The sequence below is a fragment of the Bubalus bubalis genome, chromosome 3 (assembly GCF_019923935.1).
Source record: "Bubalus bubalis isolate 160015118507 breed Murrah chromosome 3, NDDB_SH_1, whole genome shotgun sequence".
Taxonomy (NCBI): domain Eukaryota; kingdom Metazoa; phylum Chordata; class Mammalia; order Artiodactyla; family Bovidae; genus Bubalus; species Bubalus bubalis.
The window spans coordinates 84,713,403-84,738,424 of NC_059159.1; the positions used below are offsets into that span (position 1 = coordinate 84,713,403).

General features: G+C 39.8%; 1 protein-coding gene across 3 annotated transcripts; it reads left to right on the top strand.

Moving 5' to 3' along the window:
- The first annotated feature begins 94 nt into the window (after positions 1-94).
- LOC102406311 (cyclin-dependent kinase inhibitor 2A) lies at positions 95-24,356 on the top strand. 3 transcript variants are annotated; one of them, XM_044939776.2, is made up of 3 exons: positions 95-224; positions 21,336-21,642; positions 24,315-24,356. In XM_044939776.2, the coding sequence occupies exons 2-3, from the start codon at positions 21,339-21,341 to the stop codon at positions 24,338-24,340; spliced, it is 330 nt and encodes a 109-aa protein (XP_044795711.1). In that variant the 5' UTR covers positions 95-224; positions 21,336-21,338; the 3' UTR covers positions 24,341-24,356. The 3 variants fall into 3 exon arrangements, with proteins under 3 accessions (XP_044795711.1, XP_025137219.1, XP_025137218.1); XM_025281434.3 differs by having other exon boundaries at positions 122-319; XM_025281433.3 differs by lacking the exon at positions 95-224 and adding an exon at positions 16,261-18,158.
- The last annotated feature ends 666 nt before the right edge of the window (positions 24,357-25,022 follow it).

The window sequence follows — 25,022 nt, forward strand, 5'->3', positions numbered from 1 at the left end:
GCGGGGCGGGGATGAGCGGGCGGCTGCGCGTGGGTCTCAGTTTGCGATCCTCGGGGGGCGGGCGCCGAGCTGCCTACCTCTGAAGTCAAAAGGCGGCGCAGCGGTCGCCGAGCTCCGAGGCGGCGAGAACATGGTGCGCCGGTTCTTGATTACAGTGAGGATTCGGCGCGCGGACGGCCCACCACGAGTCAGGATTTTCGTGGTGCACATCGCGCGGGCAGCGGGTGAGTGGGCAGCGCCGAGTGTGCGGGCCGCTGTGGCCCTCGTGCTGATGCTAGTGAGGAGCCAGCGCAGAGCGCAGCGACGCATCCTAGACCAGGTAGGAAAGGCCTCGAAAATCCCGGGGCGCAGTCGGCCCTTGGGTGATTTTGTTTGATGTAATCTATTGCACAGATAAGTCACCTCCGGACGAGGTTGGAGGAGGCTGTTACGGGGGTGGAGGCTCCTTCCACTTTCTCCCCATACGAGTTACAGTTTCTCCTAGGTGCAGTTCTCCCAGCATGCTGAGTGAGCCCGGAGCCCCCTTCACACACCTCATTAAGTTCCTGAAACTCTGGGGGAAACTGGGAGATTCTAAACCTACTCTAGAAGTCAGTCACTACTGAATTTCCTGACTGGGAATCAGTAAACAAACACACACATCCACACACAAGGTGTATTTCAAAAGCACTTTATTGTACCCTGAAGGAAAGTATTACTAACGGTCTTAGATTTCTGGAGGCCGCCTTTTTTCTTCCTGCCGGGTCAACCCTCTCTTCTTGCAGTAGTGGAAGAGGTTTGAGGGTGGGGGCTCGCACCCTCAAATATTACTATCACTCTCAAAATAGTAATATTGATCGCAGGATCAGTAACTTCTAAGAGGAGCAATCACTTGCTTTTACAAGTCAAAGGAGAGATTGACTTTCGTAGTGAGATGGAGATTTCTTTTTTAGCGGCCTGGTGTTATCTAAAGGAGTCGGGACAATGCCCATATGTTTAGAAGAAGCCAGAACTGCAATGCGGAGCCCAAGGATGATATCGATCATATTTTAATCATCTCAGGCCCCAACTAAAAGGCCCAAAATGAGGCCTACTTCTTGAAAAACAGAAATCTAGGTAGTTGTGTCCTCACATCAGATAATTCTTTACACAGTCGATGTAATTTCCTATGACCAGAATAGTTGAAAAATATATATATATAGTTACAATATAGAGAGTCCTAATTAGAACCAGGATGAAAAATCCAAAAACAATTTAATGAGGCTTCATTTTTGTGGCCTGCTTTGTGGCGTTATTTCCCTGGAAATATGTGTTTTGAAAAAAGCAAAGGCCAACATAGGGGGGAATTATTTTTTTATTTTAACGTTAGATTTTTTGACATGTAAATGTAAAACTGTTAACACTATCCGTGTTTAATTAGGTGCCTCAATTCTATTGGCGAAAATCTACAAACAATTGATAGGGAAAGTACACATTTTCTTTTTCATATTTTTATTAAAGTTCAGTTATTTTTGAGCATTAGTAGAAGTAGCTTGTAAAAAATTTCAAGGGGTGTTGCTGGATTTGATTTCAGTTCATTTTAAAACACTAACAGGATCCCATTTTTCAAATGGTGCTTTATCTGTACCAGCAAGCATTTAGCCATTATGATATGTTTTTTAATATCTTCATTTTTAATATTATTCTCTATATTAAGCTATTTTATTTAAATTATTAAGTTGCATCCAAAAACTTATAGTAACGAAGTAGAAATTTTTAACCTATGTAAATTCTGTAATTACTTGATTTCTATTTTAGGAGTACATAGGATAATATTGCGATTATTTTAAGTTAGAGAAATATTCATTTTATATTTGTTGTATAAAGAGTTAAAATATAAAAATGATAGGTTCATTTTAAATAGCCATTTATTTCTTGTTATTTAGGTATAAGTCAATTTTCAGGAGGAAAGCTATTTAAAAATGCATTGATCATATGATATTCATATGAAAAGCCCAATTTTCAGCAAATATCTGATGTCAGAACACATGGCTTAGAAAAAATAGAATATTTTGAAAATATGTGCAATTCTCCAACTTCTTATATGAAATTTTACACATATATAAAAAACATCTGGAAGTATTCATTATAAATGGCATGTTATTCTATATTTCACAATTATATATGTCTATGGTTGTGCTGATTTAACAATATATGTGGATGGTAATTATGTTGGGACTCATACAATTCCTTGTGAGCCACAGTGCCAAAAATATAACTTGTATGAATTATTTAACATTAATGCTGACCGGTATGGTGTTGTTAGTTTAACATAGTTTTATAGTTTTGCAAATATATTCATTATGACTTTTTTATATGACTGGAAACTGTATATAATAAAATTTCATGTTACTAGTTTCTTATCCATACATGCCTAATGAATTACACTAATTGACTTGTTACCTCTACCTTGGTGTATTTATAAAATAGTCATACTTTTCTGAAATTAAATATTTATTTGTTTACTGCTATCTGGGAACTCTTAGGGCTTTTCCCCTCCTTTAACGGCATAGTGTTCTCTCACGGTAAGCACTACAGTTAGTAAACCATTATTCCCAATGTGTACATGATCTCTAGCTATCAGAAATAAGACAATATTCATTTACTTCTTTGGGGACTCGAATTTTAAAATGTCCATTCTTAACACAGCCTATTGCTGTCTGCATCCACAATATTTTACAGGTCTGCTAATTACGTATTAGTTTATCACTAGTAACTACCATGATAGAGTTAAGCTAAACCATTTTCCCAACATGTGAGTGACTCCTGATAATAAAGTGATCTATATCATCTCAAAAAATACTTTCTTCAAGGAAGGCTGAACATTTGGCCCAGTGTTTTTGCTTCTAAAACCTTTAGTTCTTTTTGAAAAGCATAACAACCTCACTTGCCCTACTCTATCCTAGAACACTCTAGGCCAGAGAATCCTCTCTGCTCCAAAATCCAGCCTGATAAAAAGTTTTAGTGGTGTTTTATTTCTGTAGTTTAAATTATGTAAACAATGGGTATAGTTTCATTTTCTAAACATAAAATTCTAATATTGAATAGCTTAAAAAAAAACCCTACAGCTCTCTAGATTCTGATTTTCACATACCTGATGATTAATACTGTGTCTGTTTACTGACTGAAGATTAATGCACTTTCCTAAACACCTCACTGGCAAGAACGTTTTTTACATTGTAGCTTTTCTATAAGTAGGCATCATCTTAAGGAAAGAAAAATTCTGACAAAAATTGATACAAATAAATAGTAGCAAGAAATTGAAAATTGCCTAAAATTCTAGCAATCACATTGTTAAATTATTTTTAATTATACTCTGGAATTAGGTCTGAAATATTTCAGATCTGGATCATTATAGGCAATCATGTTTTTGAAGAATATTTAATAGAATGTAAAATTATTATATTATAAAGTTAAGTGATTTTTTTAAAAGCAAGATTTAAAGCAGTAACAGTAAACAATTCCTATTCTTCTCTCTCTACACACACACACACACACACACACACACACAGAGTAACACAATATTTATAGTGGCTTCCTCAAGATGGTTGGTGGTCTTTTGTTTTTTCATTATACTTTTGAGTTTTCCAAAGTACTATGACCATCATCAGTTAAAAAAAAAAGAAAAGATAAAAACCTTATTTTCCTACAGTTCAGTGAACTAAGACCTTACTTAGAAAGGATGAGGAAAGTATTCTATTGTACAAATATTCTATATAAGAAGGTGCCTTTAAGGTCTGGAGAGAGTCTGCGAGGGTTCTGACTCTAGGGAACGCTGTCCCTATTCACAACGTAGTTCGTTTTTAAATAATTGATAAATGGATGGCTCTACCAGTTTTCAAGGCGCCTGGGTGTTAGGCCTCTCCGGTTCTAGGCACTTGCCCCCTTCTCCGGATCCCTTCTCCCAAGTCCTCTCTAGACGACTTCAAGGTGGGGCTTGCCACTTCCCAAAGCTAGGCTGGGGTCACCACGGTTGTTGCCAGGACCTCAACGTGAGGTCTAGAAGGAATTGAGACTGGAAGTTGCTCTGAACCGGCCCCTTCGCTTCTCAACCCCAGCCACCCACCTTGACTCATATCCCCACCGAATCAATTCTTAGAGATGCTTCGGATGCTATTGCCGCTGGGGTAGGACCCTGCAGCTAGAGCTAGACGCAGACCCTCACCCAACTCCGCCCTTTCGCACCCTTTCTACTTTTAGCCTTCCCTGGGCCTCGCTGATCCTCCTCGCCGCAGCTATTTCCGCATGTAATATTTCATCAAAGTAACAGAGCAGAGCAAGGGTTAAACGCAGAGCAGGACGCAGGCTGACAGAGGTGAGAGAGGCGTGGGGGCAAGTGGAATCTGAGTGGGCTTCGTGGCTTTCAGAGGGGTGAAAGTATGACAGGGGACATCTCTGGGTCACCTCTCCATCTTGAAACTGACTAGGCCTCCCCGCCCCCACCCCCAAGAGTGGGAGCGGGATGGGACAGGTTCACTCCGAGGTGCACTTCCAAGTTTTGGCGACTATTCCTTTACCTTACAGGCTAGGGGGCGACCAGAGTGTTGACAGGCCTGGATTTCTTTGTTTCTCTGTCTGGGATGCAAGGTGGTATAAAGAACGGTCCGTAATATTCTTCTAGTGATACCGTCTCGCAATAGGTTTCTTCTTATACTGAAGCTTTCCTCATATTTGAAAACTTTTCTCCTTCAGTTAAAACATTAAAAAGATATCATTTATCAGAGTGAAAAAAAGTAAGTTTGAAAATAAGGTCAACTTCTATGTCAGCAAGCCAACTGATGGAGACAACCTTAGTAATAAATATTTTGTTTAGTAGGAAAAGGGAGTTCTTTTTAAAGACTTCTCCACCTTAGAAAATGCCCACCAACTGGGGGCCTCCGCAGAGGCTCCGAATCCTAATTCATGGTCTTTCAATGTTTGTTCAGAAATCCCATGTGTATTGACAATTGTTGAACTTACTATATGTCAATAACATTTGCTTTTTAAAGAAAGAAGGATTGAAGATAATCTCTGCTTGTCGGTGTTGTTTGCATAAAAGCTAGAGTGATTGTTGCAGTTGGGCAGGACTACATAATCAGAAAGAAGTAATAGAAAGGAAGAATTAGTGTCAACTACAAGATTGAAAATTACAGTGCCTCAGAGGTTCTTTGGAAAAGAATAAGTTGATTTTTAAATTTTTATTACAAATGACTTTTTAATTCTTCTTCAACTAGCTCTCAGTTTCCCCCTTTACCTTTAAAAAGAAAATCTCAGAATTTATTTAATGGTTGCACAGCCAGTAGGTGTTTTTTTCTCAAGGAAGGAAAGTTTTGTAGATTGTAGAGGTTCAGCACTGTATGAACAAAGATAAGTAATCTCTTAAACAAATTGAAACTAACAAAGCTATGCCATCAGAGTGGTGTAAATAAATATGTCTTTTCTTAAATTAATCATGAGAATAATTAGTGAAGTTAAAGAAGTAAGGCAAAGGTTATCAGCAGCATCATTACCTGGACTGCTCTTTAAGATACATATTTCTGGAATTCACTCTCAGAATATCTAACTGAGCAGATTTGCTGTGGAGTCCCAATAACCTGCATTTTAAAGCGTTTAAGGGGGATTCTGTTAAGAGATAGCTCCTTGGGACAAATATGGCCAACATTGTTTTGTTTTTTTTTAACTTATTTTTTATTATTTACTTTTAAATTGAAATTCAGACTTTTAGATAAGATTTAAAACTTTAGAATCACACTTTGGGTCCCAGGTAGGACATTGAGAATCTAAATAAATCATTGGAGGAGCTATTTTACCAAATGAAGGGGACCCTTTATTAGTATTATGTGATTCTTCATGTGACTTGGAGAAGATTGTCTCTTAGATGCCAGGTCTCTACAATCAGAACACATTTGAGGGCAAAGGATGTAATAAGATATACTTGTGCATTAAAGTTTGTAGCACCAGACAGAAATTTTCCACAAAAGACATTAATGGTATCTTTTTGAAGCACTATATGTACTTACTGTTGTTTACATAGGATGGATAGTGCTAGATAGATAGAGTAATAAGTAATAAGGGTTTTTTTTTTTTCATTTTATTTTATTTTCCAAATCAGAAATCAAGCAGTAAACATAACACACTAAAATTATGTAAGAGAAGGGAAAGAAAACATAGAAGTATTTTACAGGTTTAAATTATATTTATTTATGATCAAGGCAAATTACAGTAAAATGTACCCATAACAGAATAAAGCACTTATAGACAAAATGATGGGTCTTTGTGTCTGTAAAAACACATTGGTGAGGAGAAAATATATTTACAAATAATGTAAGCTTAAAAAGAATTTGCAATTATAGGTAAAACTACAATATTATGCTTTCCCAATTATAGTCATAATTTTTCCGCTTTTAAACTACATTTTTCTAATGTTACACCTAATAGTTTGCTGGTATTACGGGGGGGGACTTACGTTTTACTTTCTTTTTTTGAGTGCCACCATTTTCTTGCTCTGAATCTCTCTGGCTGCCAGATCATCTGACTCAGCAATTGTACAACTCTTTCACCCAATTTAAAGAAACAGCAACTATCCCAAAACAGGGTATCCCCCCAGTTGCAAATCTTTACCAGCCTATAGAACTAGCAGTATATTTTAACTCTGAAATAATTGTTACATGTACATGCAACATGGACACTTTGAATTTTACTCCATTCAATTTACATACTGAATAGTTGAAACTGAATTTATTTTGTGTAACACAATTTTTGAAAAGAAACTTGTTGAAACTTTCTTCTAAAAGTATATAGTCAAGTTTGCTTTCTCTTTTCCCTCAAATAATTATGAGGAGATTATTAACAGTAATAGAGCACATCAACTTATATTATTTCATTTAATGGTCACATTTTCCTTTTGTTTTAGGGGTTTTATTCTCTCATTTCATAGACTGGGTTGCAAATGGTCTGTCAAAAGTCATTGGCTAGTAACATGCCAAATTCAACTAGGTGTGCTTCTTGCACCAAATGCCCTAACTTAGCCCTTTATAACTGCCTCTTGAGTGAATACATTTATATATATAAATGTATACATATAGTGTCAGTTCCATCTCTTATGGTTAGTTATTTTGTAAATTGCTTAACTCTCTTGGATCTACATTTTATTCAGCATTAGCTACATATATTCTAGCAAATATATATTGATTAGGTGAATGAAAAAGTTCTGAAAAATAAGGCAGTTTAATAACTGAAGTCCCTTCTATGCTCTAAAAGCCATTCAATCTCATAATAAAACAAGAAGATTAACGTTTTAGAAATTTGTATCTTGCCCAGAATAAAACTAACTCAAAACTTCTTTATAAATTAAATTACTCACTTCCACTTCAATTTAAGATCAATAAATAGGAAACCTATGCACCAGCATAGGGGTCACTTGAAGCACAAAGTAGAAATGTCACTTTCTTGGAATATGTGGTCTGTGATTAGATTCCATTTCTTTTACTTACTAGCTGTGTGGTATTAGGACTAAATCTGTAAAACTCTCAGTGCTTCCATTTTCTCATCTGTAAACCTGAGGTGGTACCCTCCAGTACTCATCCAGTAAGAACTAGTACATGTACAAATAGCATATGTAAAGAGGCATTGTAAACTTTCAACCCATCACATACATTTGTCAGTTATTATTAAAGTGCCTAATTAAACTACATCCTTAAAAGCACATTAGTTTACTTTTACAGTAAATGCCTTCTTAAATATAATTATTTAGAGTAGCTAGGAATTCCTGAACTCCGTTTTAAAGAATATGCATATCATAATAAACATATATTTATTTATTCAAATCACTGATGTATTCCAAGGTGTCAGGTAAGTTTGTGCAGAAAATCAGTATAAAGTTTTAAAGAATCCCTACATGATGGCCTTTATAGTGTGACCCCAAACGTTTCTAGTATTCATAATTATTAAATAGGTGTTAACAATAGTCATGAACCTCTGTTTTCTAAAATAAGAAATTAAATTGGTTTTAGAAAATTGAAAAAAGTTATTAACTTGCCTTTAACTTATCAAAAAATTTAATAACCCCAAATAATAATTTTTGGAGGGAACACACATAATGGGTTCTTGATTCCTTCAGAAAGGTTGCTGAAGTGTATCTGAATCAATAGTTTTTGCACAGATTTTCCTAAAAGTTCTTTGGTAAAAAATGTGCATGCATAGGTTTGTGTGTGTGAGTGTGTGTGTGTATTTGAGCGTGTGTGTGTGTGTGTGGTGGACAGAAAGTGGGGAAGAAACGTTAAAGTCATCCTCAAAACCTTCAAAATGTCTGCCTTGGAAGATAACCTCCAACTATTCTTATTCACATTTAGTAGGATATCAAAGAGACAAAATATATTGAATATACTTCCTGGGGCAAAATTGACCTAGGTGTATAAAATTAGTGTAGCATAAACATAAAAAATATCCTGTTATCATTTTTTTTGAAAAATGAAGTCTGAGAGTTATTATCTTAACCATAAGATAGAGAACTATAAAAGTATATCTTCAATCTAGAGTCTCAAGGGAAAAGCATAAGTGGGAATATTAAATCTGTAAGTGAAAGGTGCTAAAACACAAATAGAAAGCATTTTATGATTCATTCAGAATTGACCTATGTGATCATGAAGTTGATTCCTTCCAGAGCAGTTTAATTCCATAGTGGGTAAAGAATGTGACTCCAAGAAGAGTGATCCAACACAGAAAATTTTCTTATGATCTTTTACAATATCAGAGGGTAGTTTGGCTTCAGAATTTTCAGAAGTCCAGGAACGGAAAAAAAAAAAAAAATGAAGATAACAGTTAGACTCTAGAGCCCCAAGAAGACAGTCTGCTCTTAAAGGATAGTTGTGGGGAGGGTGGTAACTAAGTCTCCCTTTGAAGAAGAAAGCTTCAAAATAGATGTATTAGAATACTCGAGTATTAGGCTACTGGAAATTAGAGTATCCTAAATCATCGTTAAACCCTATTGATCAACCATGAACACTCAACTTCCACCAAGAGTAAAAACTAAACACAATGTTACTTTTCTGTGAGTTTCACTTTTTCAAGTTGATACTAACACCTACAAGCATCGGCATACTATATGCTAGAATACTATATGTCTTCAAGGTTAGCAATTAAGACAGCAACACATATTTGAAAGGAGAAAATCTATCCCATCAAGGAGGAAAAAGAGGGAAGTTGGGAATAGAAGCTTAGAGAAGATAAACTTTACAATTTTGCCTATAGTTTCTCCATTGTACTTTCAACTTGAACTGCAATCCAAGGAATGGTGGTAGGTGGCAATGAATGCAGAGGAAACACTGAATGAATGTAAGTAACACACTCCTTTGTTACTTCCCATGATTTAATGAAAGATTTTGTGGACATACTTTTATTATAATACAGCCAACGTGATTACAAAGAAGCTCTGTTTTCATGGGATTAGAATTCAAAGAGGACAGAATTAATCACACCTTTTGGAAAGGAGTTTGCTTGTTCAATCCACAGATACCTGCCAGAATGTACAGTAATGAGAAAAAAAATTGACAGATGGCCTAAATAAATAAGATGATAGTAAATGTCGTATCCTTTAAAAAAAAGAAAAGAAGTTCCGTTTATTGAGAGCCTACTGTGTACCTGGATTTTTCTATATCTGACATTCTATATTCATTATAATAACCCTATGAGATATGTTTTATTCCCCACTTTGAGAGGTAAGGAAATGGAGGCTCAGAAAGTTTGTGTCATTTATTCAAGTCCGCAGAACTGGTCAATGAGGGATGCGGGCTACCTGAGTATAAAAACTAAGATTGTCCCATTACCTATGTTGCATTTGTGTCTTCTCCAAGATCATTATTTAAGGGTGTGGCTGACATCCTCACCAACCACATTTGTCACGGTCAGAGTAAGTTGCTGTGGCCCAAGAAAGAACATAAAGGAGGATTGGGTTTAAGATCTGCAGGAAACATTTACTAGCTGAGTAACCATGGCAATGCACTACCCCTCCATTTATAAATCAAAGGGGTAACTTTTTTAAAAACAATTTTTTAATATGTATCACAAGACTTATACTTTTTGAAGACCTGCAATACTATTTATTGCAAAAATTTTGAAAAACCTTAAATATCTGACAACAAGGGGCATCAGTAGTAAACATTTTCCCCCAAGTAGAGTATGTTGCAGCAAATTAAAAGTAGTGTTTATAAAGTGATTTTGGAGAATTTGGGAAAATGCTCTAACGATGAGTAAGAGGAAAAGTTCATTTCAAAACTGTGTTATATCCACAAGAACTGAGCAAAGATAAAAGACAGGAAGGAAATATTTCAAAATGTTGTTCTTGTTTCTATGTAGTATAATTTTTCATTTTCTTTATAAAGCTCATTTCTTACTTTTTTTGCATACGTGAACTATAATCAGGAAAAAGTCATTCAAAAATGAGAGGACTGGATTAAGTGACTTTGAGGGGACTTCAAGATCCAAATTTCTGTCACCATGTGTATTATTAGCCAGGAATAATCACACAGAAGCATGGTAATTCCCAAAAGTGGAGATCCTGTCACCTTGGTCCAGAATTCACAACCTGCCTGATGGCACAGTTCTCAAAGAAGAGAAAACACTGCTGAGTTGTCCACTACATACTGTACAAATCAATCAGCAGGGAGACCTAGTGGGGAGAGTGTGCATCTCTCAGATGGAACTGGGAACCTTGAACATGAACTGCATCTCCTTGTGCATTGTGAGTTAAGCACTCCGAGCTTCTTTTTTTCTGTTTTATGAAAGAAGGATAATACTCTCTATCCCACAGGATAGTGGTGGGATTAGAAATAATGTATCTAAAGCTGCTTAATGCTTATCACATAGTTGGAGTTCAATAATGGTAGCCATTATGATTTTCTTGGCAATTTGGAATTAACTTTCTCTTGTTTCTATTTTCTTCTTTCTCTCTCTTCTAATTATATGCTTTACTTATTTTGTCCCTCAGGATGAGGCTAATTCTAATTCTCCATATTCTGTGCATATAAATAAATTATTCATGTATGCACACAAATACATATTATATATTTATATATACACATACTGTATATATAAAAAGATTCATACACACACATACAGTGCTACCTTTTAGTTTTTTCAACTTGCTAAGTAGCTACAGATAAGTATAAGTAATTCAACAAAAGAAACTTATCAACAAACAAAAACACATTTATAAAACAATTTAGTTAGAGATTAATCATTTTCATGATTTATAGAGTCCTCATATCACAAGAGTCCACTCTAGAAAAAGTTTTAATAGTAAACTCCTTATATAGATTTAAAATCACATATGTTTTGCACACACTTTGGGGAAGACAGCTGCTGTATAACATATACTTAGAAGTTATCCTCAAAATCATCTTGGGAAGATGATGATAGGTACTGCAGATTCTACACCCAATTAATACTTTGGAAACCAAGACTGAGAAATTGGGACTTATCTATAATTATGCATTAGGTTTATAATAAGTTAAAGAGAATTTGTGTTTTGTGCTCTTTGCCCACATCCTGTTTGAGCAGGAAGATAAATTTTACAATAATTAAGAGTACAAGTGAAAAATCATAGAGTCCCTGAAAGAGTGCCCTATTCATAACAGATACTCAGTAATTGTGCTGTATTGAATTTAACTAGAGAATAGTTTAAAAAAAAAGCGGGGGCAGAAGAAAACGTGCCTCTGTCTTGAATTTTCCAAAGATATAATTTCTGGGGTCACATTCCCTATTTTTAACTAACCTGTTACAGAGATCTGCTTTGTTTCTCAGAGATCTCCCCTTCTACTAAAGTTACATTTTATCCCTGTGGGGAAATAAATAAATAATTAAAGGAAAACCTTGTGTTCTTTGTCATTTTTTACCCAAGAAGGTTCTTCTTTCCCATTTAAAATGCCAAGCTTGGACACTAAGCTCTTAGAATTCTTACCCAGGGGCACTTTGAGGGGCAGTTTTCTTGGCTGAACAAGTCTCTTTTGAGGTACAGCTGTTATTGTGCCCACTTTGAAGATATCAAAGCCAGAATAAAGTATTACTTTCTCAAGGTGATAAAGTTGGTGGTAGAGCTAGGCCTGGGCTCTTCTTTACTTTACTATCTCTTTCTATATTAAAAGAGGTGACTGAAATTATTCTTCCATTGCTTTCAGTTCAGTTCAGTTCAGTTCAGTCACTCAATTGTGTCCGACTCTTTGCGACCCCATGGACCACAGCACGCCAGGCCTCCCTGTCCCAGAGTTTACTCAAACTCATGTCCATTGAGTCGGTGATGCCATCCAACCATCTCATCCTCTGTCATCCCCTTCTCCTCCTACCTTCAATCTTTCCCAGCATCAGGGTCTTTTCAAGTGAGTCAGTTCTTCTCATCAGGTGGCCAAAGTATTGGAGTTTCAGCTTCAGCATCAGTCCTTCCAATGAACACTCAGGACTGATCTTTAGGATGGACTGGTTGGATCTGCTTGCAGTCCAAGGGACTCTCAAGAGTCTTTTCCAACACCACAGTTCAAAAGCATCAATTCTTTGGTACTCAGCTTTCTTTATAGTCCAACTCTCACATCCATACATGACTACTGGAAAAACCATAGCCCTGGCTAGATGGACCTTTGTTGGCAAAATAATGTCTCTGCTTTTTGATATGCTCTCTAGCTTGGTCATAACTGTCCTTCCAAGGAGTAAGCGTCTTTTAATTTCATGGCTGCAGTCACCATCTGCATTCATTCAACCCTAGAGCCCATTTATTCAGGCTCAGCCCAGATATGTCTAGAAGCACTGTTAACTGAGTATACCTGCTCTGATAAGCTGTTTCCTAAGGAGATCACCTTAATTATTGGAACCTCTCCAGGCCCTGAAACACAACATCTTTTTCCTGATAACACGGGTCTGAAGTGTATTACCACACTACAGCGTGCACACTGACGTGTACAGATCAGAGTGCGTCTTCCTTCTCCTATACTGTGAATGTAGACTCCCTTAAAGGCTACATCCCAATTCCAGACCACCTTTCTCCTCGAGAGAATCAAACATGTTGACGGTTGTTGCCAATTCACCCTCTTGACTAAGGACCCTTCTTTTTTGTGTGTGTCCACAATTATAGTGTGTCCACTATATGCCAAGCGCCTGGCATATAGTACGAACTCAGTTAATCTTTGTCAAATAACATTATGAATAATGGCTTTCAGAAAAACAACTTTTATTTGTCTAATAAGATATTATTTACTTGATTAGATGGTTAATTTATGCATATAGTACAAAATTCCAACAATATAAGTCATAGAATATGAAAAGAAAATCACATGCTTATCCTCATTCTCCTTTTCTTCTCCCCACAGTTAATAGGCTTCTTTGTTTCTGTCCAAAGGTATTCTCTATATTCTTTATTTTTAACCTCAGGCTATATATTGAATGGTTCTTTTATAACAATACTAATATTAAATACAGTAAAGAGATGTATGCTTTCATATATATTGCCTCACTTGATATAACAATCTCATGAGATAGAAAGGTAGAGCAAGATAGAGTCCGTTTTAGAGATGTGGACATTGAAGCTAAGAGTAGTCTCAAAAGATTTCACAGTGGAAAAGCATGTCATTACGTAGACATAGAGAACAGACTTGTGGACACGGTAGGGGAGGGAGACGGTGGGATGAATTGAGAGAGGAGCATTGGAACATATAGATTACCATACGTAAAATTACGTAGCCAGTGAAAATTTGCTGTATGACACAGGGAGCTCAAATCAGGTGCTCTGTGACAACCTAGAGGGGTGGGTTGGGGTGGGAGGTGGGAAGGAAGTTCAAGAGGGAGGGGACATATGTATACCTATGGCTGATTCATGTTGTTATATGGCAGAAATCAATACAATATTATAAAGCAATTATCCCCCAATTAAAAATAATTTTTAAAAACATGTTAGATAGTGAAATCAAGACTGTCAGTTGTCAGACAGTCCTGTCACCAAGTCAGAGTTATGTATCCAATAACCTCTATTTTCCTGATAAAATGATTTCAAATGATGTGTGTACATATCATGCATATCATACCCTGTGAATCCTGCAGTGGCTTGTAAGAACCAGAACCTAATTTCAGAATACTATTAACATCTTCTCAAATGTCTTTCTTTCTCTTTCTGGTGGTGTGTTGAGTTAATATTCACATCTAGAATTACTGTTCTTTGATTTGTAGGGTCACAGGAGCACCATCATCACAAGGCTTCCTTTAATTTAAATAAAAGAGTCACGCACTCCTCTGATAGTGTCGCCTACCCTCAGCTGGGTTCTCCAGGCTGAAGGAAAGGCTTCTCAGTTTCTAAGTCTGTCTTAGCCCATCCGTCTTTCTTCCTAACAGATATCCTAAATCTTCACCACTCTCACTTCCTAACCCACCATCTTATCATCACTGTAAACAAGCCAGGCTTCTTTGTTCACAGAAGGAAGTGTTTCAACTTCCTCCCTGCCCTGACCTTTTCTCCCTTGCCACATCTAGCTGAATCTCCTGCATCAAATTTATAATCACTCCCTGTGCTTTGTACTCCATTTCTTCCTGACTTTTTAGGTGCCTCAGGTCCCCAGAAATACCCTATCTTGCCTGTGTCCTCAATTTCTCTCTCTCTCTCTCTCTCCTCCTAACACTTCTTCCTGGCACCCGGCACTCTTGCTTTAGGGTACATGTGTGCTCAGGCCTCTCCCACCTCCCTTCTGCCCCCTCTTATCACACGCTGCCTTGAACTATTGCAGCCAACCTGTGAAAGAGTAGCCTATACTCCGTGTCCCCACTTCCTTGACATCCCATTCACTCTTGGTTTTCCTTCTGATCCATGTAAGCAGCACTTAACAGACTCCTTTGCAGGCTTTTCTTTCAGGAGTTTATTTTTCCAGCTTCTCACATGCATCCCAGTAAATTACTTTCCGTTTTCCCAAACCTCTTTGCATTCACTTCTGCCTGGAACATCTTTATACTTTTATATCTTTATACTCACATTTTTTAAGACTAAGATGCGCTTTCAGCATCCATGGAGACCCCTAAGCCACAGAATGAGCTTGGTTCCGTTTTCATTTTCTTGTGTCATCCTCTGCTTCTCTTTGCTCTTCTACACATATTACATATAATACCTCATTTAATCCCTACCACAACTGTTTGAGGCAAGTACTATTATCCCAGTTATACAGATGAAGAAACTGAGCTCCAAGTGCATTAAGTTACTTTGTTATAGAGCGATTAAGTGAAAAGTCTAGGTTTGAACCCAGGCATTCTAACTCAAGCCCCATACATTTAATATTTTTTCCACCTCCCGGCCCCCGCCACACTCAGTGCTCTACCCTTAACCTTTGAGCTTGCTGAATGAACATTCATTTTTAGAGGTGAGTAATCGTGAAAAAAAAATGATCAGAATTGAGACAGATTTTTATTTCATAGTGTAGATTTTCAAAACTGCCAACACAGCACAAACCTAAATAAGGCCATGTCATACTCAGGGAAGAGAAGGAAATTTGAGAAGGGTAATAACAGTAACCAACAAACTTTAGAATTTTTAAAGCTCTTGGACATGTATCATCTTATTTTATCAATCCATAAAATATGACTCCATTTTACACATGGGGAATCTGAGACTAGCATAACCAGCACAAGGATCCTGGGTTTTATATTTTATTTCTTCTGAGATTTTCCTCTCAGGTCTGATCTAATATACATGAGTAAGTTGAGAGTTTGGTAGTTCCTTAAAAAACTAGGCAATCTTTCATATTATTACTAGCTACCTATTTATACAAGATTTCTGACTGAGTATGGGGTCAATTTCTAGAACAAAGGGGCCACACTCAAGGATGCCACAGTCTTTAGCAAACTCTACTGTAAGTGTTGGAGCTAGTGCATACCTGTCTAAAACCTGCTTTTGAAGAAAATAAACCTCTATGTCTATATATAATGCATCCAATGGATGTTTTTATACTGTTCGATCGCCCATTTCCTTTGTCAACAGTCCAATATATTGCATGAGAGTTTAAAGAGTTCCTGATGTAGGAATCTATAGTTGAATTTTAGAGGAATTTCTGAATTCCCTAAAAGTTACATGTGCCAGCAAACATACTTTTTAAATAAAATTGTATATTTTATTTTTGGAGGAGAGGGTATATAGCTTTCAACAGCTTATTCTCCCTGCCCTAAGATTAAGAACCATTATTTTAATGATGATAACTAATTCTGATATTAGTCTAAAAAGCCAAACATATTACAAGGGAAATCTGTTCCCTCCATCTCATTACCACAACTGCTGTTTTCCTCCCCATTATCATACAATACCTTAAGCAACATTGGAAGATGTTTACATTATGTTCTACCACAGTTTGAATTTTCCACATCATTGTTGCTCTAGTACTTGAGAGGTGCCTGGAGGAAAATATAAATAACACAGTGATGCACTGTGGACTTTATAATGGACTTGAGATCCCATAAGTGTTTTAACTGTCATTATTTAAAACCTCATGTGTTACCTAAGCTAACAGCCACTGAAAGTATAGTCAAGTATTATGGGTCTTCAAGAGGAGTCAAGTAGGAATTGAAATATAACTTTTAAAACAGAGCTGGGTTATCTAGCAGACAGATTAAGCATTAACTTTTCATTAAATATGGCGGTCGTTGGAAGATGTCCATCATTGTTTCAGTGATTAAGGTTTTCTTGCCTACCCTTTTATATGTAATACTGATAATTCTACCCAAACCATTTCCTTCTCTGTCTCCTAGATTACAAGAAAATCTTCAAAATGGATAATTTAAGAGCTAACAGGCATTAGCTTAGGATGTGTGATACTGTTCTAAATGCTTATGTGTGTATCAATTCATTTAAAACTCAAAACAGTCCTAGGAAGTAGGGACAACTCTTATCCCCCCCATTTTATAACTAAGAAAAGTGTAAGGTTTTTCTAATAGGAAGGAAAGGTGGACAAAAGTGGCACCAAGACAGTGTGTGAGCCTGCTTTCTGAATTATCTATGAATGCAGCCTTGTCCCTAGCGCAATGAGCATGTTTTCTGGTGTAGGAGGAATTATTGAGAACAGAGCCTACTAAGCCTAAGGACACCCTTGCCATGTTCCTATCTGCTTATAGGTAGAAATCTCCACCATCCCTTTTAAATTGACCTCATCTGCTCGGAGCCAGCCCGTATACTAGGCACTAGTGCCAGGCATTGTGCAAGCCTAGGAAACGCTCTCCCCCTACATCCGTTTTACATGTGTGTGGAGGGAGGGAGGCACAGCCTGGCGCGTGAGCCAGCTCTCCAGAAGGGATGTTTGAGCTAGAATTTCTGACATAATTGAGCCAGCGCTCGAAAACCTGGTGCTGAGCGTTGGAGGGGGAGTGTGTCCTCTCCAAGAAGGAAAGCCTCCACGGTGGAATGGCTGATACCTATCCTGGGCTCTCAGCGCCAGGACAAGCTGGCTGTTTCTTCTGATTAAAAGAGGAAGCAATAACTTTGCCTATGACTCCAAACACACTGGTTCGAACTTGGCAGTTAGGAATCCTGTGCAGTTGTCTCTTGCCACGCAGGGTGTATACGCGAGGAATTTTCACTTGGCTGGAGTGAACTCGCTCGAAGCCGCGCGTGCGCCTCTGATGGGAGTGGGGAGACCGGCCGCGAGGACGCGAGTGGGTGGGGGAGGGGAGGAGGTCCCAGGGCGCCCTCCTTTCACGGTCCCGCCGCGCTACCGGAGCGGACTGCTTCCGGCCGGTGCCTCGGGTCGCGTGGGCGGCGGACCTGTGACCGAGGAGGCCCGGCGGGGGCCGACTTAATGTCTTGTTCGTTGGGAGCACAGGGCGCCTCCTGGAAGAGCGCGTGGAGTGCGCTCCCCGGGTGCAGAGACTCCGCGGGAGGAGTCGAGGGGCCGAGTCTGGGGGCCGCTTCCGCCAACCCGGGAGGAGGAAAGAGGAGGGGCTGGCTGCTCACGAGCTGCCTGGGCGGGCCGCCCGCGCTCGACGCAGGCGGGAGGAAGGGAGGGAGCGAGGGGCGAGCGTTGGGGAGCAGCATGGAGACCTCGGCCGACTCGTTGGCCGCTGCCGCCGCGCGGGGCCGGACTGACGAGGTGCGGGCGCTGCTCGAGGCGGGGGCGTCGGCCAACGCGCCGAACCGTTACGGTCGAAGCGCGATTCAGGTGGGTCAGCAGGTCTGCTGCAGAAAGGTGGGCGGCTGGGTGTCTGGGTGGCGAGGGCTTTGGAGGACGGGGTCTGCCATTGAGTCTGAACCAGGTAAGCGTTTCTTGGTAAAGGGGAGACTTTTCAGACCGAGTTCGGGATCGGAGACCTCCTCTCGGCGACTCTCAGGGGGCTCAGGACGGCCTCGGAGTTGGCTGAGAAGGCGCGTGGGATTCAGATCTCTAAAACGGTGTGAAGATCTAGAAGGGAGAACCTATGTGTGTTAATATAGACCGAGATGCGAAATTGACGAACGTCTGGAGTACGAGTATAAAGACAATAAGACATGCTGGACCACTTACCCCCGAACTTACAAAATTGTGAATGGAGCTGATCGACTTCTTTGTTGGGGTGGGGTGGGGGTGAGAGGGAGATTTTAGTGGAAATCTACTGCTGTGTAAGTTGGAATAAAGGTCTATTAGGTCTATTGAAATTATTCAGAAGCAACCACATACCGTGTTTATTATTTTTTTTAACCGATTAAGGAACATATATGCTTGTTTAGGAAATATACATATATGAAAAAAAAATTAGTGCAATTATGCCTGAAATAATGCTGCCAATTTAGTTACCACTTGAGTGTCTCTTACCTTTTGGGGTATTTTAAACTTACTTGGTACAGATTAATTTCTTGGGGAGTTTTCAATTCCTCATAGTTTAAAAATGTCACTTCTCCTCTCCCCACTCCAGTTTTGTATGTGTGAGGATGTGTTGTGAGTTCGTTTTTCTGGTTTTTGGTTTTTTTTCCCCTAAATCTGGGGCTAAAAATGAATTCTTCCTGGCCGTCACTCCAGTTTTATTCCAGGTATCGACAATTTCTGATTCTGAAAAATAATATTTATATGAAATGCACACTGCAAAAACTCCAGCATAACAAGACAAAGGAAAAGTAACTCAACCTGGAACTTCACAAGTGATTTAACAAGTGAATCGTCCTTTCCTCAAACTATGTATGCTACATAGAATAGATACATTTTATATACTTTTAGATACAAAAATTAAAATATCCTCAAATTTGAGATTATTTGGGATTTGAAATGTGGAGAGATTTGGAGATAAAAAGGTTGAATGGTTGTAGAAGAGAAGCATGAGTTCTTTTTTTAAAAAATGCATGCATGATTCATAATTGGATATCTCTAAAGTTTTGCCAGCAGTTTGCAGACTGGGCGTTACAGTCTTCTAGTTCTGGAAGATGTTATATTAGACTTTATTGTTTAAATACAAAAAGGATAATTTAAAATTATTTTTAAATAGGATAAGGGCATCAACAAAAGGGATATGATTTTAGTTTTGAACCCTAACCAAATTTGTGTTTAAAAATACTTATAGAAAAATTTTAATGACTAAATTAAATTTATATCTTCAATTTGACTTAAGTACCCTAGAAATATTCATTTGAATGATTAATTTTCTTTTTGCTTTGGATTACTAGTATGATTTAAATATTATGTTACTTTTCATACTTTAATACTGTAGCATATAATAAAACCTTTAACCAATTTAATGACTAAGACCAAGGACTTCATTTATCTAGTTCATCTAATATATTTTCACCTGCATTATATACAAGCATGGAGGGAGACATACGTATAAATATGAGCTCTGGCACTTGTAGTAGACCTTCCAAAGGATTATGGTATCCTTGGGTGTGTCCCCTTTGTTTTGGAAATTAATTCATAATCCATTAGAAATCCAATAGTGTAAATTTCCCCAGTTTTTCTTTTAAAACAATTCTTTCTTCTAATGCACTATGTTAGTTTTTCTTTTTGTAGCTGCAAGTTGGTTCACTTAAATTTTCTCTGTGTTTTTTTGAAAATGAAATCAGTTTCACTTTTTCCAGGACAGAACTCAACAAGCATAGTATAACTTGTTAAGATTCCTAGGTTTGGACAAATTAATTCAATTTTAATACAGAATTCAACTAAAAATAAATAATTCCTCAATATAGTGTAGCTAATGTAACCAAATAATGGTTACCCTAAAAAAGAATGGTCTATCACCTCCACCCACTGTAGAACACTCAAATTGCAAAGTTGCTGTGATTGTGAACAGTATTTCAAAATTCCTCTTTGGTAATGCTCTTGTATCATCAAAGATTATTTAGGAACCAAATGAGGTGAGCACCTCCTCTTTAATGAAGTCTCAGAGTGTGATCTTGGAAAGTGTCTTCCTATTTCTGCTATAACAAATTACCACAAATTTAGTATCAACATAAATTTATTAACTTATGGTTCTGTAAATCAGAATTCTAAAATGGGTCCACAGGGTTGCATTCCTTTTAGGAGTTCTAAGGAAGAATCCATTTCCTTGCCTTTCCCAACATTTAGTGACAGTCAACATTCCTTGGCTCTTGGCCCCTGCATTTTCTCTCTGACCTCTGCTTCCATTCTTATATCTTCTCTCTGACTGAGATCTTTTTATAAGGAAACTTGTAATTAAATTGTGCCCACCCTGACAATGCAGGTTAATTGCCCGCAAAATCCTTAATTTAATCACATCTGCAAAGTCCCTTTTTTCACATAAGGTAATATGTTAACAGCTTTTGAGTATCAGGAAATGGACATCTTTGGGGAACATTATTTAGCTTATCAGAAGAAGGAATTTTAGGACTGGCTAGACAAACTTTTTCATTTTATACTTCAAGAAATTGAAGTCTAACGTTCAGGGAAATCAAGGGTAGCTTAACATTTTACAAGAATTAAGTTTTTATGGTTTTTTTTTTTTTCATTTTTGCTTTTAAACAATTACCACGTTCTGGGCTTGGACATACAGCAGTGAGCCATACAACGTCTCTGGGCCTTGCATAATTTCATATAAAAATAAAATACAGGAGGTTAGACTGTAGTCGAAGTCAGTTTGTTCCTCACCCTTTTGCTGTTATCTATGACACTGGTAGTGTTCTGTTCGTGGCTGGAACCCCACAAAATGTTGGAGAATATAACAGAGTGTACAGAAAAAGAAAAAATGGAATAGGTAGGAGAACTGGCTAAGCGAGTCGGTAACTGAAAAAAAAAAAAAGTAGTAACTAGATACTTGCGAATTGTAAGCGCATCTGCAGGGAGTAGGGGTTCTACAAGTAGTTTCTTTAATCCTGCCCCTGCCCCCACCCGTCCTGACCACTCTGCTCTCTCTGGCAGGTAATGATGATGGGCAGCGCCCGCGTGGCCGAGCTGCTGCTGTTCCACGGCGCGGACGCCAACTGCGCGGACCCCGCCACCCTCACCCGACCGGTGCACGACGCCGCCCGGGAGGGCTTCCTGGACACGCTGGTGGCCCTGCACCGAGCCGGGGCGCGGCTGGATGTGCGCGATGCTTGGGGCCGCCTGCCCGTGGACCTGGCTGAGGAGCGGGGCCACCGCGACGTCGCCCGGTACCTGCGCGCGGCTGCAGAGGACACGGAAGGCGGTAGCCACGCCCGCGCAGACTCCGCGGAAGGTCCGGCAGGTGAGGTGGTGGATCCACGAGTTTGAACTCAGAGAGCTTCCGCTTCCCAGAGCATTCACTTTTAGAAGAGAAAGTTGGACTCAGGAGAGTAGGCTATTTGGTGTTAGCTCACCCTGCCAACCCGTGGGACAACCCCAGTCTTCGATCACGCCACCACGTTAGGGCTGCGGACGGGATGTCTCAAGATGGATTTCCGCACGTTAAAGCCCATCGCAGAAACCGGGCCTCCCATCCTTTACATTCACTGCACAACTAGACTAGATTGAGGAGAACTGAACACTCCGGAGGCTCCTGGTCTAGTGAGTGGCCCCTCTTCCCGCAAATGAGCTGCAGCCGCCATCCATTCAATGGCTCTCAGTTTTCCCATTAGTTTGCCAAGATCGCTGAACCACCCTGGGATTTCCAAAGTCAGAGATTCTCGTGGTATCATCTGGCAGAGACCTGTCATTCCCTACTCTGTTGCAAAATGCGGTGGAGTTTTCCAGAGCTCCCCTAGTGGGTTCTGAGGGCAACTGGAGCGGATACCTCCCCAACTCTGAACTGGGATTTGCTACACTCTATGAGAAACGCTCTCTTAAGCTTTTCCCTCCCTTGAGCATTCTGTTATGATGGGGATGTGGTCCTCCTTGCCTTTTTCTACAACCACAAGAACTTCTTTTCCCTTGGTCCCCTTTCCCCCACCTCATTCCTACCTGCCTAAAATACCAACTTTACTCTTAGTTTTCTGAAGACAGAATTGTTTTATCTATCTATCTAAAGCATTATATTAATACGAAATTACACGAAAATTTAAGGTAAACCATAACTTCAAAGAGACTGAAACCTATCCTGTTTTGGCTCAGAACTGGGATACTAGGCTCCTCGTGCTCTAGGGGGGCTTAGGAGGACGGAGTGGAGAGGCTAGCTCTGGATTTTGGGGAGATGTCTTGAGCGCAGCGCCTTGGGTATGAGAGGCATGCACATCTTTAGCCTGCTACCCTCTCTCTCCTGAAATTGAAGCTTGCCTAAGGCAGTGGCATAGGAAAGTGAAAAGAAAGTGAAGTCGCTCAGTCCTGTGTCCTACACTTTGCGACCCCATGGACTGTACCCTACCACGCGCCTCTGTTCGTGGGATTTCCATTCCAAGCAAGAATACCGGAGTGAATTGCCATTTCCTTCTCCAGGAGATCTTCCTGACCCAAGGATTGAACCCGGGTCTCCCACATTGTTGGCAGACGCTTTACCGTCTGAGCCACCAGGGAAGTCCAGAGACGCCATAGGATCAGGGGCCAATCAGAGGGCTGTTGAGCGGAGTAAGAACTGGGAGGAGCTGAAGAGGAGAAGGATTTAGATGATCAAATTGGGCCACAGGCAAATGAATAATCAAACCTAAGATATTTAACCCAAGTACGGATGATCCCTCCTTCCTCTCTCCCTACCATGTCCCCTTCTTCCCACCCTTTCTTCTTTCTTTCTTTTCTTTTTCAAAGTTCCTACTGTGTGATCAGCCCCAGTCTAGGTCGGGCACAGAAATGAACAAGACAAAACAGGAGTCTTGCCGTCATTGAGCTTATATTCCAGGAAACTAGACTTTTAAGCAACATAACAGTGTATTTCGAAGAGTGAGTTTGTAAAACTAATGTGGTGGTTAAGAGTGAAGTGTGAATAGGAGGCGAGGCTATCTTAAGAGTGATCAGAGAATCAGACTTATGAGAAGAGTGATCAGAGAATCAGACTTATGAGAAGAGATTAGCCACTGGAGGCAGAGAAACTCTCAAGTGCAAAGACTTACTCCAAAAAGAACGTGGCCAGTTAAGAAGATGGAAAGGCCAGATGGAGAAAGCACACAGAGATCAAAGAGAAGGGTAGAGACCAGATAAGGTAGTGGCCCAGTAAATCCAAAAAAGGATGTTAGATCAACCCGGTCTCCCATTGGCTGAGACTCCCTAAGGCAAGACACCCCGATTTGATCCATCTCTGGTCAAGGAACTATATTCCATATACCACAACTGAGTTCTCATGCCACAGTGAAGATGAAAGATTCCACATGTCACAGCTAAGACCCTGGGGACCAAATAAATAAATATTAAAACACACACACAAGATTTTGTTCTACAAACGTTAGGAAGCTATTAGCCGCTTTGGGAAAGGGGTGTCTGGGAAAAAAGACAATAGGACTGGAACCGAAGATTCTCATACTGCAGAGCACCCCTGAGCCCGAGCACCCCTGACCTCTCTGGTTACGCCAGTTCGCTGAATCGCTCTGAGTTGCAAGAGCTACCTGGGGACGTTCTAAGGGCAAGGCGGCGACACCTTCGCCTCCAGTCGCCTGGAATTATGTGTGGTAAACAACTTGGCACTAGTAATAGACCCGCTTTGTTCTCTCAACCCCACGGGCTGTTCAAGCGCTGTCTCCCTGCCTCGTCGGGCGCCTCGGGAGCGGCTGGGGAGCCCGGAGCAGCCCAGACTGGCGGCGGACGCGCTGCGAAATTCCAAATTCCGGAGGCTAGTGAGTGCCGCGGCGGCTGGGAAGGTCCAAACGTCCTAGACAGACCCTGGATAAGGCGTCAGCATTGCCGGGGGTGGGGGGTGGGGGCAGAGAGGAGGAGGGAGGTGTTACAGTCTTTGACTTCCGTTTTCTAATGTCTCTCTCTCTCTCTCTCTCTCTCTCTCTCTCTCTCTGCCATCTACAGACAGCTCGGACCTAAAGAAAGATTGAAATCATTGGAATACGAGAAAGAACATCAGATCAGATCAGTCGCTCAGTCGTGTCCGACTCTTAGCGACCCCATGAATCGCAGCACGCCAGGCTTCCCTGTCCATCACCAACTCCTGGAGTTAACTGAGACTCACGTCCATCGAGTCAGCGATGCCATCCAGCCGCCCAATTCTTCCCAGGTGTCTTAATGCCAGTTTCCAATGCCAATCCCCTGGAGGAGGGCATTGCAGTCCACTCAAGTATTCTTGGTGGGCTACAGTCCATGGGATGGCAAAGAGTCGGACACGACTGAAGCGATTTATCAGGCACACATCAAATAAAGCTTTTTTTTAAAAAAAAAAAAAATGAAACAGCTTCGATTTTCCTTTCCCTTAAATTTCCCATATACATTTTGCTATAAAAATTTTCTTAAAAAAAAATTGACACCGTTCTTGTCTTTTCATCGGGTTGGAGTTTTATGGAGCGAGTACTCGTGCCCTGGGAACAGGTAAAAAGGACACTTCCTCTTTCAAGCCTCGCACCCGCCAGGCTCTGGGTTTATTACAGCCATTTTGTGAACTAGGAAAACGAAGCTTAAATGGATTACATGACTCTACTTGTGTCAAACTGCCCTGTGAGGGGTGGAGCCAAGGATAAAGAAAAAAATGTTCTTTCCGTTCAGTCAACATTTATTAAGCACCTA

Excerpts from the sequence above, each read along its gene's own strand:
- LOC102406311 (XM_025281433.3), top strand. The coding sequence starts at position 17,799 with ATGTCTTGTTCGTTGGGAGCACAGGGCGCCTCCTGGAAGAGCGCGTGG. Across the intron at positions 18,159-21,335 it reads ACGGTCGAAGCGCGATTCAG|GTAATGATGATGGGCAGCGC; the intron begins GTGGGTCAGCAG and ends TCTCTCTGGCAG. Across the intron at positions 21,643-24,314 it reads CTCCGCGGAAGGTCCGGCAG|ACAGCTCGGACCTAAAGAAA; the intron begins GTGAGGTGGTGG and ends TGCCATCTACAG.